The 11,899-nt window shown below is 47.9% G+C and overlaps 5 protein-coding genes across 5 annotated transcripts; 4 read left to right on the top strand and 1 right to left on the bottom strand.

Moving 5' to 3' along the window:
• Positions 1 to 44: 44 nt before the first annotated feature.
• On the top strand, positions 45 to 1,554 carry HD556DRAFT_1431860 (uncharacterized protein; the record flags this gene model as incomplete). Its single annotated transcript, XM_041305058.1, has 4 exons — positions 45 to 418; positions 468 to 632; positions 655 to 1,438; positions 1,498 to 1,554. The coding sequence occupies 4 exons, from the start codon at positions 45 to 47 to the stop codon at positions 1,552 to 1,554; spliced, it is 1,380 nt and encodes a 459-aa protein (XP_041160883.1).
• Positions 1,555 to 1,856: 302 nt separating this feature from the next.
• Positions 1,857 to 4,614, top strand: HD556DRAFT_404886 (cytochrome P450). The gene is made up of 12 exons (XM_041310513.1): positions 1,857 to 2,156; positions 2,213 to 2,412; positions 2,466 to 2,790; positions 2,838 to 2,986; positions 3,035 to 3,150; positions 3,198 to 3,320; positions 3,386 to 3,575; positions 3,632 to 3,713; positions 3,763 to 3,888; positions 3,938 to 3,948; positions 4,009 to 4,138; positions 4,193 to 4,614. Exons 2-12 carry the CDS (start codon positions 2,214 to 2,216, stop codon positions 4,272 to 4,274), a joined length of 1,533 nt encoding a protein of 510 aa, XP_041160882.1. The 5' UTR covers positions 1,857 to 2,156; position 2,213; the 3' UTR covers positions 4,275 to 4,614.
• Positions 4,615 to 4,888: 274 nt separating this feature from the next.
• Positions 4,889 to 5,842, bottom strand: HD556DRAFT_1519286 (NUDIX hydrolase domain-like protein; the record flags this gene model as incomplete). The annotated part of the gene is made up of 6 exons (XM_041309126.1): positions 4,889 to 5,206; positions 5,227 to 5,245; positions 5,322 to 5,444; positions 5,491 to 5,515; positions 5,566 to 5,811; positions 5,838 to 5,842. 6 exons carry the CDS (start codon positions 5,840 to 5,842, stop codon positions 4,905 to 4,907), a joined length of 720 nt encoding a protein of 239 aa, XP_041160881.1. The 3' UTR covers positions 4,889 to 4,904.
• A 682-nt stretch (positions 5,843 to 6,524) lies between these two features.
• HD556DRAFT_1442631 (uncharacterized protein) lies at positions 6,525 to 9,352 on the top strand (the record flags this gene model as incomplete). The annotated part of the gene is made up of 12 exons (XM_041306485.1): positions 6,525 to 7,174; positions 7,226 to 7,359; positions 7,418 to 7,513; positions 7,565 to 7,812; positions 7,866 to 8,010; positions 8,066 to 8,167; positions 8,220 to 8,273; positions 8,324 to 8,524; positions 8,575 to 8,717; positions 8,767 to 8,871; positions 8,921 to 9,004; positions 9,053 to 9,352. 12 exons carry the CDS (start codon positions 6,525 to 6,527, stop codon positions 9,350 to 9,352), a joined length of 2,262 nt encoding a protein of 753 aa, XP_041160880.1.
• A 940-nt stretch (positions 9,353 to 10,292) lies between these two features.
• On the top strand, positions 10,293 to 11,345 carry HD556DRAFT_1367290 (uncharacterized protein). The gene has a single exon (XM_041302837.1). The coding sequence runs from the start codon at positions 10,402 to 10,404 to the stop codon at positions 10,882 to 10,884; it is 483 nt and encodes a 160-aa protein (XP_041160879.1). The 5' UTR covers positions 10,293 to 10,401; the 3' UTR covers positions 10,885 to 11,345.
• Positions 11,346 to 11,899: the final 554 nt, after the last annotated feature.

The following is an 11,899-nucleotide window of genomic DNA, read 5'->3' as shown; positions in this document are numbered from 1 at the left end:
GCCGATAATAATAAGGTTACATTCCCCTTTTCTTTTCAGCTATCATGAACACTTATTGCAGCGTGCCAGAGATAGAGGCAGAAGCCCTCGTCCTAGCACTATCTCTGTTAAATATTGAAGAAGTCGAAGGATCGCGCAAAGGAAAGTTACGGGAGGATGCCTGCTTGACGGACGAAGAAATTGCATTCAACTTTCAGGCAGAATACTTGAAGGCATCCTTGGCTGAACTTCAAGACCGTAGATTTGCACTAAGCTTTGATGAAGCGCTCGAAAGCGACAGTGCGGCTCTCAATGTGTTGTCCCGTATCAACCAAGGGGAGCAAGATGATCATCTTTCTGCTCTTGCCCTTGAAAGAGGCGATGAGGTACCAATTCCTACACACTCACAAGAAATACTTGAATGGACCATATCTTTGTCGTTCGTAAATTTCATTTTTGATTTTATATATTACTAATGACCTCTCCAGTGAGTTTGGCTCCACTTTGTCCAGTAATAATGATATCACGGGTGTAGTTGAGCCAGACCCAGATGAAATGGACGACCTCGCCGAATCACAGTATCATAGGGGACAATTTTCAGCTCGTGACAGGATGCCATCTCGGTTAGGCACATTTTTCATTTCGCGACCTCGGTCTTATATCGCTTTGTCCCAGGGTGGAGTGTGTCATATGTGGCGATCTTGTCAGACGTTCGCAAAGTTTCAATGCTCCGTGCTCTCATTTTTATTGTCGAGGTTGCCTTGTTAACCTTGTCGAAGCATCTACCAGGGACGAAACACTTCACCCTGTGCGATGCTGCCAGCAGCCTCTTCCCGTTGCGAACTTCCTGCCATTGCTTTCATCGGACTTGCGATCCCATTTCCAGGAAAAATCTGCAGAGTTCACAACTACACCGACTTCACGGATCTACTGTCCCAATCAGATTTGCTCCAAATTTTTAGGTTCATCTTCTGGCCGCAAGTCTGAGATCGCCTGTACAAGTTGTGGAACACGTGTGTGCTCCGCATGCAAGAATCGAGCCCACTTGCTTGAAGACTGTGCTGAAAATGCTCAGACATCAATGGTCAAAACCCTTGCGTCTCAAATGGGGTGGCAGACCTGTCCGGGTTGTCATGCTATCGTGGAACTTTGCCAGGGGTGTTATCACATGACCTGCCGATGCTCGACGCAGTTTTGTTACTTGTGCGCAGCACTGTGGAAAACTTGCGATTGCCGGCAATGGGATGACCAACGGTTGTTGGATGACGCTGAAAGACGCGTATATAATGAATTCGGGGCTCGTGAAGCAGCTGCGCGCCCAGAAATTTTTGTGGACCGTGTTTACCAGAGGATGACAGAGTTGGAGGATAACCACGAGTGCCTCGCGCACCGATGGGTGTATAGGCATGGCGGTGGATATTGTGAGGAATGTTATGATAATTTACGAACTTTTTTGATGGTGAGATTATCATCTTTGGAATTAATGGGCTGTGTGCTGATGATTCTCGCCAACTCAAGCGTTGCAGACATTGCCAAGCGTTGGTATGTAGGCGGTGTTCAGTGAACCGTCTTTGAGATTGGCAACATCAGTTATGAAGGTGAGGTACAAAAGTCGAGATCTTTTACGTGAATAATAGGTTTGAATTTCTGGAGCTGTAAGCAGGAGGGCTGAAGAGTTACATATCACTGGTAAAACGAGCTGGTCACTAGTCTATCGAAGATTTCGGAGGTGTTGCTTTCGCTGGACTGTGCTAGGCCATTACCAAATTGGGTTGCAGTCATAACTTAGGTCCACATCTATTCATCTGTAAGCACACACCGGCTTACTAGAGTTCCTATAATCTACACAAATACCGTCCGCGATACTGAAACACAACCCTTCAGTACTAGTGTCAATACCTTTTGGCGTAACGGTTAAACGAACGATAGTCTTGACTACTTACTACGTCATCTTCTAATCCGTGTTGGACCCTTTCCTATGTAGGCCTTTTGTCTGCTATTGGTCGCAGCCTACGATTATCTTTCCTCACTAAATTCTGCCTGCGATAACACAAAGATTCCAGGGCTGCCACAACATTCATATTGCTCTTTGACCGGCCATCAATCACCTTGCCAAACAACTAAATTCGTCCACCTTCTTTGCCATCGTTCCCTCATTTTGAGCGGGACTTGTATTCGTTCGTCATCTGACTCGGACTCCTCTTACTAATCTCTCATCGCTCTTCTCAGCTAGCATGCTGATATTCACCAATGTTACTTGGCTGGACCTATGTCTTGCTGGTGCCGGAGTGTATCTGGTCAAGCAGGCATTCAGAAAGAAGAACCTTGCACCATATCCCCCTGGACCTCCGGGGTGGCCTCTCATTGGGAACGTCGCAGACATTCTTCACAGCAAGGTCTGGCTCACCTTTGCCAAGTGGCGCAAAAAATATGGTGTGCCTCATGTTTCCCAACACGATACATTTCAATTACACTGTGGTTTGCAGGTGACATCTCGCATATCGAAGTTCTGGGTCGGCACATCATTGTACTGAATTCTGTCGAGGCAGCGATGGCATTGCTAGACAAAAAAAGCTCTGTGTACTCTGACCGTCCAGTTCTTACAATGGGTGGTGAACTTGTTGGCTGGAAGTACTGTTTGGGTTTTCTCTCTTATGGTGATCGTTTTCGCTATTACCGCAAGAACATCCACCGCGTCATTGGCAGTCGTGCTGCTATGGCTGTCTACGAACCGATTGAGGAGATTGAGACCCGCCGGTTCCTGAAGCGTGTGTTTGCAAAACCCGAGCAACTGCAAGCACATATTCGACAGTATGTGGTGTTTATCATTGCATGAATGGGGCCTAGATCTTGTTTAGCATCGCTGGCGCTATCATTCTGCGAATCTCTCATGGATATGAGGTGAAGGAGAACAATGATCCCTTCGTCGACCTTGCAGACCGCGCTATGGACCAATTGTCGCGGTCCAATGATACTGGTGCCTTCATGGTTAACATCATGCCATGGTGTAAGACTACAGTATTCTGGTATTTACAATGAGCTGACTTATTTCTAGTGGCCAAGGTTCCCGAGTGGTTTCCTGGTGCTGGATTCAAGTGCTTGGCCCGTGAATGGCGCCAGACCCTTGAAGAGTTGGTTGAAGCACCACACAAATTCGTCAAGGATCAGATAGTAGGCAACATATACAGTTCGGCGGTCACGAGTTGAACACATCACAGGCTGCCGGAGTTGCCCGCGTGTCTTTCACCTCCCATCTGTTGAAAGGCCGTCCTTTGTCTGCGGAAGAGGATCACATGGTGAAATGGTCTGCTGTATCCCTATACACCGGTGGTGCCGACACGGTTAGCTCTTCCCTTCATATTACAGATTGATTATTATGTTTTGAGACTAACATCTGTCTCCACAGACAGTTTCTACAATCTATTCGATCTTCCTGGCGATGACACTGTTCCCTGATGTGCAGAAGAAGGCTCAGGCTGAAATAGATGCTGTTGTTGGCACTGATCGTCTTCCCTCTTTTGCAGACCGCGACTCCCTCCCCTATATTGAAGCCCTTGTGAAAGAATCCCTGCGCTGGAATGTTGTTGTCCCTACAGGTATGTGTTTATTGTATTCTTTTCATTGCAGAGCGGTATCAATCGCCTTAAGACAGGGATCCCCCACTGTGTCTCTGAGGACGATATCCATGACGGGTACTACATTCCGAAAGGATCTTGGATCATGCCTAACATCTGGTTAGTGTTCGCATTTCTCCGGATTCAACATGATAGAATTGCATACCAGGTTCATGCTCAATGACCAGCAGACATATGCTAACCCTTCGCAATTCAAGCCTGAACGCTTCTTAGACAATGACGGAAAGGATCCCGAACGCGAGCCTCGCACGATCTGCTTCGGCTTTGGTAGACGGTACGCATGGAATTAATTTGGATTAGAATGCTAACTTTCTGCTCCGCAGGATCTGCCCCGGTATGCAAAAGTACCCTCAATAAAACAGTATTGTGATGTTTGCTTGCTTTTGATTTACAGGCCTCCACCTCGCTGATGCTTCCATCTGGCTATCTACCGTGATGTCGCTCGCCGTGTTTGATATTTCCAAGATCGTCGAGAACGGTGTCGAGCACACCCCTGAGGTTGACTCCTCATCAGGCGCGATCAGGTATGTCTTGTATCCTATCACGTTCGCGGTGCTAGTTTGGATACGTACTCCCAGCCATCCCAAACCCTTCAAGTGCTCTATCAAGCCTCGCTCTGCGAAAGCTATTGCGCTCATTCAGCAGGATGTTAAATATTAAGGGCACGAATATTATCCTTGTTGTCTGAATCTGTCCGATATCGTACAACATATCTTGTTTCATCTTGTTGTATCGATGCTACTCATGATGACCTGGTCCACATGTAATACACACATCTGGCACCTTGCCACCTCCCGGGGACCCAACAAGGAGCAGGTTCATGTACTTAAGATCTCCTGTCGATGTTCAACACCTTTACGCGTGGCAACCATCCTCGACTCAACCGTTGTGACCCCTCTTAACCATGAAGCTCCAAGCCATGTGAACACATTCACCTCGTGACCTGTCCCTCGACATTACGAGTTCTGCCGGCACTGATACGAAGAATGTGTGTCCTGTCGTGCCAATTCACCATATGAAGGATTTCAAGGCGTGGGGAGGCACACAAGGTGGTGGTGGTGGTGCTTCATGTACAGGATGGCACAAGTATCTTTTTGCTCGCATGTAAGTAAGGTAATTGCCGTCCACCGTAGGTTGAACGTGAAACGAAAGTGCCTGTGTTTCAGCTTGTGGCTGGTCATCGAATGATACTTCTGAATGAACATTGAACACAAGACAATGCAGTGTGCTCAGTGTCCCAAGGATGATCTCAAGGACCTCAGCATATATCACCACATGATAATATTTTATTCAGGTGTATACCTTTAAAATTCGCATGAGCAATGATATATACCAACCTGTCAAACCCCAAAGTTCTAAACGTCCCTCCTTCCCATAGCTCACTTCCGAGTGTCCCGATGGATCGTTTACCCCCTCAAACCCCTCCACAAGGTCAGAGACATCAATGGCCCAATATGGGCTTGCAGCGCGGAACATGTCAGGCCTGATACGCGCAGGGGATGTAAATGCGGAAAGGGGAAGATGGAAGACGGTCGCCACCTCGGCCTGAGATATGGTGAGTGAGGAAAGCGAGATGGAGGGTAAGGGATCATCTAGGGATCCGGTACCTTACCATGTGGGTATACGAAGCCCTGCGCACCGAATTCGAGTCAAAACAAAACTGGTGAGTAGAATAAACGTACGACGTAGGGCCATGGCAGCCCATACTCTGAGACCCATGAGACTTCGCTCAGGCAGGCCAAATTGGCCGAGAATGTCGATCTGCCGATGATCTAGACCTACTTCTTCTTGTGTTTCTCTGAGCGCAGCAGCAAGAAACGATGCATCTGCCTATGGGTATGATGAGAAAGTACACAGAGGTTCTGAATAGACCCACTGGGTCGACCCTTCCACCAGGGAAACTAGTGATCATGAGCACCGAGATACTTGACCATTTTGGGGTTGAACATACCTGACTTCGCCAGCATGGGACCTCAGTTTACTGCCTCGCAGTTCGAGTAGCACACCGGGTACACCATCGACGTTACACAACGGAACAAGGACCGCTGCGTTGACTTCTCCTGAGGTCACTGGAGTCTTGGACGTTGTTGCATGCGCAATAACGACATTTTGGAGGGTGCGTAAAGAGCCGCGGGTGAAGGGGGAGGTTAGGGATATGATAGACGTGGAAGTTGGATGTGGAGGGTCGAAGCATGTGCTGCGGCTGTTATGAGTGTTCTGGACAGCATGATACTAAAGAAACAGACAGGCGCGAATACTAATGATATTCCTTTGTAGCCAGGTCGCTCTATGGGAAAATATTATGGGGTCAACTTGGAAAGCTTTCAATGTGGCAGCGCTCGTACGGTGCGTGAAACTCCGACGAGCTACGTCCCCTGCATGAATCATTTGTCTTTCGATCATTGACTTGGATCATATACATGCTGTGGTCCTCACGTTCTACACCCAAGGCAAATGGTGTCGATTTTGAACCTGGATCAAAAATGGGACAACTTCGCATATCAAGTCGCTGCAAACAGCGAAGTCAAAATCTTCTAAACAAACTCAGACGCACAGTCGGCGATTCCATGATCGTGAAATCCATCGTCGTCAGCTTTGTTCTGACTAGCCTGAGATTCCATCTTCACAGCTGAAGCGTCATTTGGTGCAGATGTTTAAGGACGAGACTTCTTCGGAAAAACTGGCCACATTCAATACCTGCGCAGTGCGCGTGCGCTTCAATTTCACCGAAGTTCATTTGTATCTATAGCACTCGCCTCCATCTCGCGACTCGTCTCGGCTGATCTTTGTACCTGTAAATCCAATCGATTCACATAAAGTACAGCTCGAAAAAGCGACCGCAGCGGGCTCTGCCGCGAGCGGCCTTTCGCGTTATTTATTATCTAAAAAAGTTTTAAAATCGCAAACGACATGCCCCGACAGCTGCGCGCTCGCACATCCCGACCAAATTATGCTTCGCTCCTGACTATAGGCGACGAGAGAACTAGTAGCGGGAGTGACTTTGCACCGGACAAGCTTTCCGACGATGCCCCCGATAATGACCCCGAAGTAGACGAGGAAGAAGCAGAAGCAGTGCCGAAACAAGGCAAGACTTTAGCTACTGCTGCAAGGTCTAGACCCTCGATAACGGGAACACGGCCGTTCCATAAGCCCCCACCAAAATCTCCGTCCGCACAGGTATCTACTTCCAAGATGTCTGCTCCGAGAACCGCGAAGATGTATGCACTACCAAATCCTAGTGTCCATCATCGACACAAAGCCATGCCGGTTTTTCTTCGCAAGGAAAAAGTCGAGCGACTTGATGCTCCTCCTACGCTCTTCAACCCACCAAAGATTGTGTCAACCAATAGTATGACATCAGAACAATTCCTAACGGATCGCATCAGTAGGGCTTGGGGTTATAATGTTGGCCCTGGTCCTGTATGGGATATCATGGAGGACCGATCATCCTTCAAGGAGGCTTTGGAAGGAGAGGATACTTCGATAAATGAGTCGCTCAGGCGTCCCAGGGTCCATCAACACGTTGAGGTGAAACCTGGATGGACGAGACTCGATGAGCGGTGAGCGCTTCTATGTCTGCTCATTCGAATAGCTTGTTGAAACTTTCTCAGTGATGCTGCGAAGTACTTTCCCACTAACACCATGTTAACAGATAATGGCCAGCCTGCTCCTCTGCATTGCTTCCTTGGACCGTATGGTCGCCAGACTCGCGTTGAAATGGCTATGTTCGACAGCCACGCTACATGTACGCCCCTTACCACTTTCGTGGACGTCGGTCACGATTACAATTCCTTTATTAACAGCAGAATACATGCCTGGCAGCACATCTTTCGTGTTCAATGTTGGATCTCCTGCGTGGGGCGTAGACTGGTGCCCGTCACACCCAGATGACCGACCCCGTAAGACGAAGCGCTCCCTTGTCAGTAGGCACCGCTCAAGATTATATACAGATCGAGCCTATAAACATTACCTTGCGGTCGCCCCTTTCTCTTCGCGGTCGCACTCACCGATGATCGGTGCGAAAGTTCATCGTCCGGTTCCTGCTTGCATCCAAATATGGGGTTTGCAGTCCAAACAGGAGAACACCTTGCAAGAAGACCGCTCACTGGCCGGTGAGATAAAGTGCGAGATGGTCGTTTGCTTAGAGTCAGGGCCTGCATTCGAAATTAAGTGGTGCCCTCTTCCCTCGCATGATCAGGTTTGTTTACGACCTATCCACGCCTTCACACTTTGCTGACGGTGGGAGTGTAGTGGAATGAAGTTCATATGGAAGAACACCCGCGAAAGCTAGGGCTACTAGCAGGGACATTTGAAGACGGTTCGTTGTCCATATATGTTGTTCCAGACCCAGAGGATGTAAGGAGTAAAGATGATGACTCAACACGTCCGACATCTGGTGGGTGGTTAGCCCTAATTTATCAACACACGACCGAGATTGGTTGACAAAACAGTGCATATACCCGAACCACTTCTCCGAATCGAGCTAGAGGAAACTTGTTGCTGGTCCCTTGACTGGGCTAATAGTGAAACCATCGCTGTTGGTTGCACAAATGGTCTGAACAGTGTCCTTCAGTTGAAACGCTCCTCACCACAGTCATCCTGAAGGTTACGTCGCTGTATATGATATTGGTCATGCAATCAGAACAGGTCAGGGCTCAAGTGAGTTCTGGCTGCCCTCGTTTATTCCATTGTGACGAAAATTTTCCAAGACATGCTCCCAACCCATTACATTTCAATACATCAATCTGCGGTGCGAGCCCTTTCATGGATTCGTATCCCGCCGACGAATGGCTCTGGCGTGCCATCGACCTCCGAGGATCCAACAGTTCTGGCTACCGGCGGATACGACGGCATGGAATGTTTGATTGACATCCGAGAACCACATGGAAATATTGTAAACAGGACACGGGGTTAGTGCCTTTGACAAGCAAATGCATTTCTCTGATATACGTTCCTAAAGATGTGATCAATAGCACTACATACTCCCCATTCGCGGGCGGACCGATCATGATTGATCACGACAACAGTGTCAAAGCATATGCAATATCTCCTAGTACGCTAGGCAGAGGGCACGTACTTCTGGAGCCAGATGGACCAGTGTGGGTACGTGCCACAACAGTCACGATCACTGCGCCGCTGAATAAAATTGCAGAGCGTCAGTGCATCGGAATACCACGCTCAGTTAGCGGTCGGTTCAGCAGATGGCTCTTGCGTAACAACCAACACTCTGAAAACAACAAGGAGAGGAGGGTCGGTCGTACGTATCCTGTGACGATCATAAGCATTCTTCTCTCAAAGTCTTGAAGCCATTCTTCTTCCGCAAGATCTTTCAGTTGGACTACAGCCGAAAGACAGGAGAGTTTCGTATGTTAGACCATTTCCTTCCGCAAGTGAGTGACATTCCAGATATACCCCTGTTGTTACTGACGCTACGCCAGGAAACTCAAGAAAGGTCCACAAAATTGAAAGGGAAACAAGCCAAAAAAGATGAATCTGAGACAAGCACCAGTACTGGTGTATGGCCACCCGAAGTAGGCGTCCATCGTGTTACTTGGAACATGGGTAATGGTCTGGGCGGAGCGCCGCTACTCGCGTCTACTACGGGTTCAGGACTATGTAGGGTGGATTGGTTGCTAGGACGTTGGATGCGGAACAAGGTACCATACGTGAATGTGCCAAATATGAGGAAAGAGGTTGACGATGTAATGGACGAGGATAGTGGGGATGAAGCTGTATAATTGATGTATCAATCCTTATAGCACGATAAAAATTCGGATACATCAACGTTAACATTGTGGCTATGCACTAGGCCTCATGAGAATATCGGTAGCCCATCCGTATCTGCCGGTGGCAACGAGCACACAGCGACCAGTCACCACTACATCTCAATATCGTTTTCAAATTTTAAAAGCGCGCCCTATATGTGCACTGCTGATGGATGGCACTGGGACAGGCTATAGTTGTATCTTTGGGGATGGAGCACAGTTGGTGGGCCAAACAGTGCATGTTGAATGAAGCGGAGAAATTTCACAAAGCACTGCAGTACGCAATCAACGTTCGTGTAAACATCATGACGCGTTTCCAAGATGCGAAGACTATTGATCACTTGTTATCTCAGTTTGGCCCTGGATCTATCCTTAGCGTTCACCTTGGGCGCAAGGCTCTTGCCTTGTATATTGAAGCGAAATGATGCACTGCTCCCATAAGGCACTTCTTCGCCTTCCTGACGCACCACCAATGGCTGCAATGACCAGCAGCGACCTGGAGGCCATCTTGCACGCTACAGAGCGGCTCACTCAATCCATGACAAGCGAAATCCATTTTAACGAACCCAAAACAAGAAGTGGAACACCCCTATCAGACTCGGACGTCTCGCGGCTCTCGCCCACCGCCCAAGCGTGCTGTACTCCACCTCCTTGTTCTCCAGGGTTGACATGGTGTGTAAAGTGAACGATTAACTATTGACAAGGAAGACCACTAAGCACTCTGGCGACCTATAACATTACGTTCATAGTGGCACACAGGATCATCATTGCACGAATAACGAATGGCACAAAGCTCCACAAGACAGAAAGGCGACTTTTTGTTTGTCACAAATCTTTATCAAGTTTCTGAAACGAGATCGAAATCCGTGAGCTTTCCGACCTTGAACCATTACTAGCCTCACCGCTGCAATAGAGTAGAATGTATTGCCTGCGGGGATAAGGTCCCAACGAAGCAAAGCTTCCGTGCGCCATGCGCTCATCACTATTGCCGGGAATGCATCGCGAATTTCGCGAAGGCGTCCATGAAAGACGAAACTCTGTATCCCTTACAGTGCTGCCAGATCAGAATGCCAGCAAAGAAAGTCGATCGACAATTACCTAAACCACTGCAGACACAATTCCGTGCCAAGACTGTGGAATATTCTGTCCCACCGGCTACACGAGTGTATTGCGCAAATCAGAAATGTTCTGCGTTCTTGTGCTCTTCGGACACTCGGAATCGCAAGGCGGAAATGACTTGCCGTGTGTGTGGCACCACTATATGTCTCGCATGCAAGAATAGGAGACATTCGGGAGAAGAATGCTTAGAAGCAGGACTGCAAAGAGACTTGAAGAGACTCGCAGACGATAAAAACTGGCAGTCGTGTCCTGGCTGCCGGGCGATCGTCGAACGTACAGATGGGTGTAGCCACATCACGTGTCGCTGCTCCACCCACTTCTGCTATCGATGTGGAGCTCGCTGGCGAAAATGCTTTTGCCACAGAGACTCGGCGGGGGATCACTAAGTCCCCTGTCATAGCGGGAAGACCATGGTGAGGCAAAATACCAGATGTACTCTTGGCTTAATCATTGATTTCAGTGTTGTCAGTCAATTCAGTGCCAACGATTCAGATGATAATAAGCATATGCAGCACCAAAGAGATCCAAATCTCCTAGATGTCTCGTTATGAACGTACCCTTCTGTTTACGCACTGTTTGGTACACGGACACAGACACGATACAAGTGTATAGCCTTCGCAGAACAACCTTGTAAAATTCACAATTCGAACCAATGTCTGTATGTATAAGCGTGTTATATCCTTGGTGTATGTTTCAGTTACAGTAGTTTATGAGCTTCGTCCACTTGCTCGCAGTAGCCTTGCAGCGCTGACGCTATCACGAAGGTCTAAAGACATCAAAGTTTCATAATAGATGGGTAGGACATACAATGTATGTCAATTGGAAGAAATCGATCTATGTGTACAGACTTCACAGGCACACAAGGAAGTCCCCTCTTTACAGTCCTGTCACAAGGTATCACAAGAGTTACAAGAGTTACAAGAGTTACAAGAGTTACAAGAGTTACAAGTGTTACAAGCATTACAAGCATTACAAGCATTACAAGTGATACAAGCATTACAGGCATTACAATATAGACAAACGGAACACACTGTGCAGATAAGACATTAGACTGGTGACCAGCCCGGGCCCCTCTATGAGGCAAACCGTCGATAGAGGGACTGGTAAATCTGGGTTTGAATTTGGATAGTGCGCGCTTTGGAGTCGTCACATGACCTGTAGCCAATAAGAAAACTGAAATTTTCGACGTGAATATTTGAATTGTTGAAATTGATGTTTGATTCAAAGTTGATGCGATGCAAACATGGTCGTGTCATTAATGTATGTATCTACTCTACAACTCCAATGGATGTGAACTCTATCATCCAAGCTGTGCGGGAAGCCTCGATGGAAGGACTAGATTCATTTGCTTGTTTGCTGATACAAGAACAGCTCCCTACCAACTATATCGAAACCCTCAGT

This window comes from Suillus plorans, assembly GCF_016647745.1.
Source record: "Suillus plorans strain S12 chromosome Unknown HD556scaffold_24, whole genome shotgun sequence".
NCBI lineage: Eukaryota > Fungi > Basidiomycota > Agaricomycetes > Boletales > Suillaceae > Suillus > Suillus plorans.
The sequence above is the reverse complement of the archived record's forward strand: the minus strand, read 5'-3'. Positions and strand labels throughout refer to the sequence as shown.

Bases quoted from the DNA above. Each gene is read 5' to 3' on its own strand.
- HD556DRAFT_404886 (XM_041310513.1), top strand. From the start codon at position 2,214: ATGCTGATATTCACCAATGTTACTTGGCTGGACCTATGTCTTGCTGGT. The intron at 2,413-2,465 runs GTGTGCCTCATG...TGTGGTTTGCAG, and splicing joins CAAGTGGCGCAAAAAATATG to GTGACATCTCGCATATCGAA. The intron at 2,987-3,034 runs GTAAGACTACAG...ACTTATTTCTAG, and splicing joins GGTTAACATCATGCCATGGT to TGGCCAAGGTTCCCGAGTGG.
- HD556DRAFT_1367290 (XM_041302837.1), top strand. From the start codon at position 10,402: ATGAAAGACGAAACTCTGTATCCCTTACAGTGCTGCCAGATCAGAATG.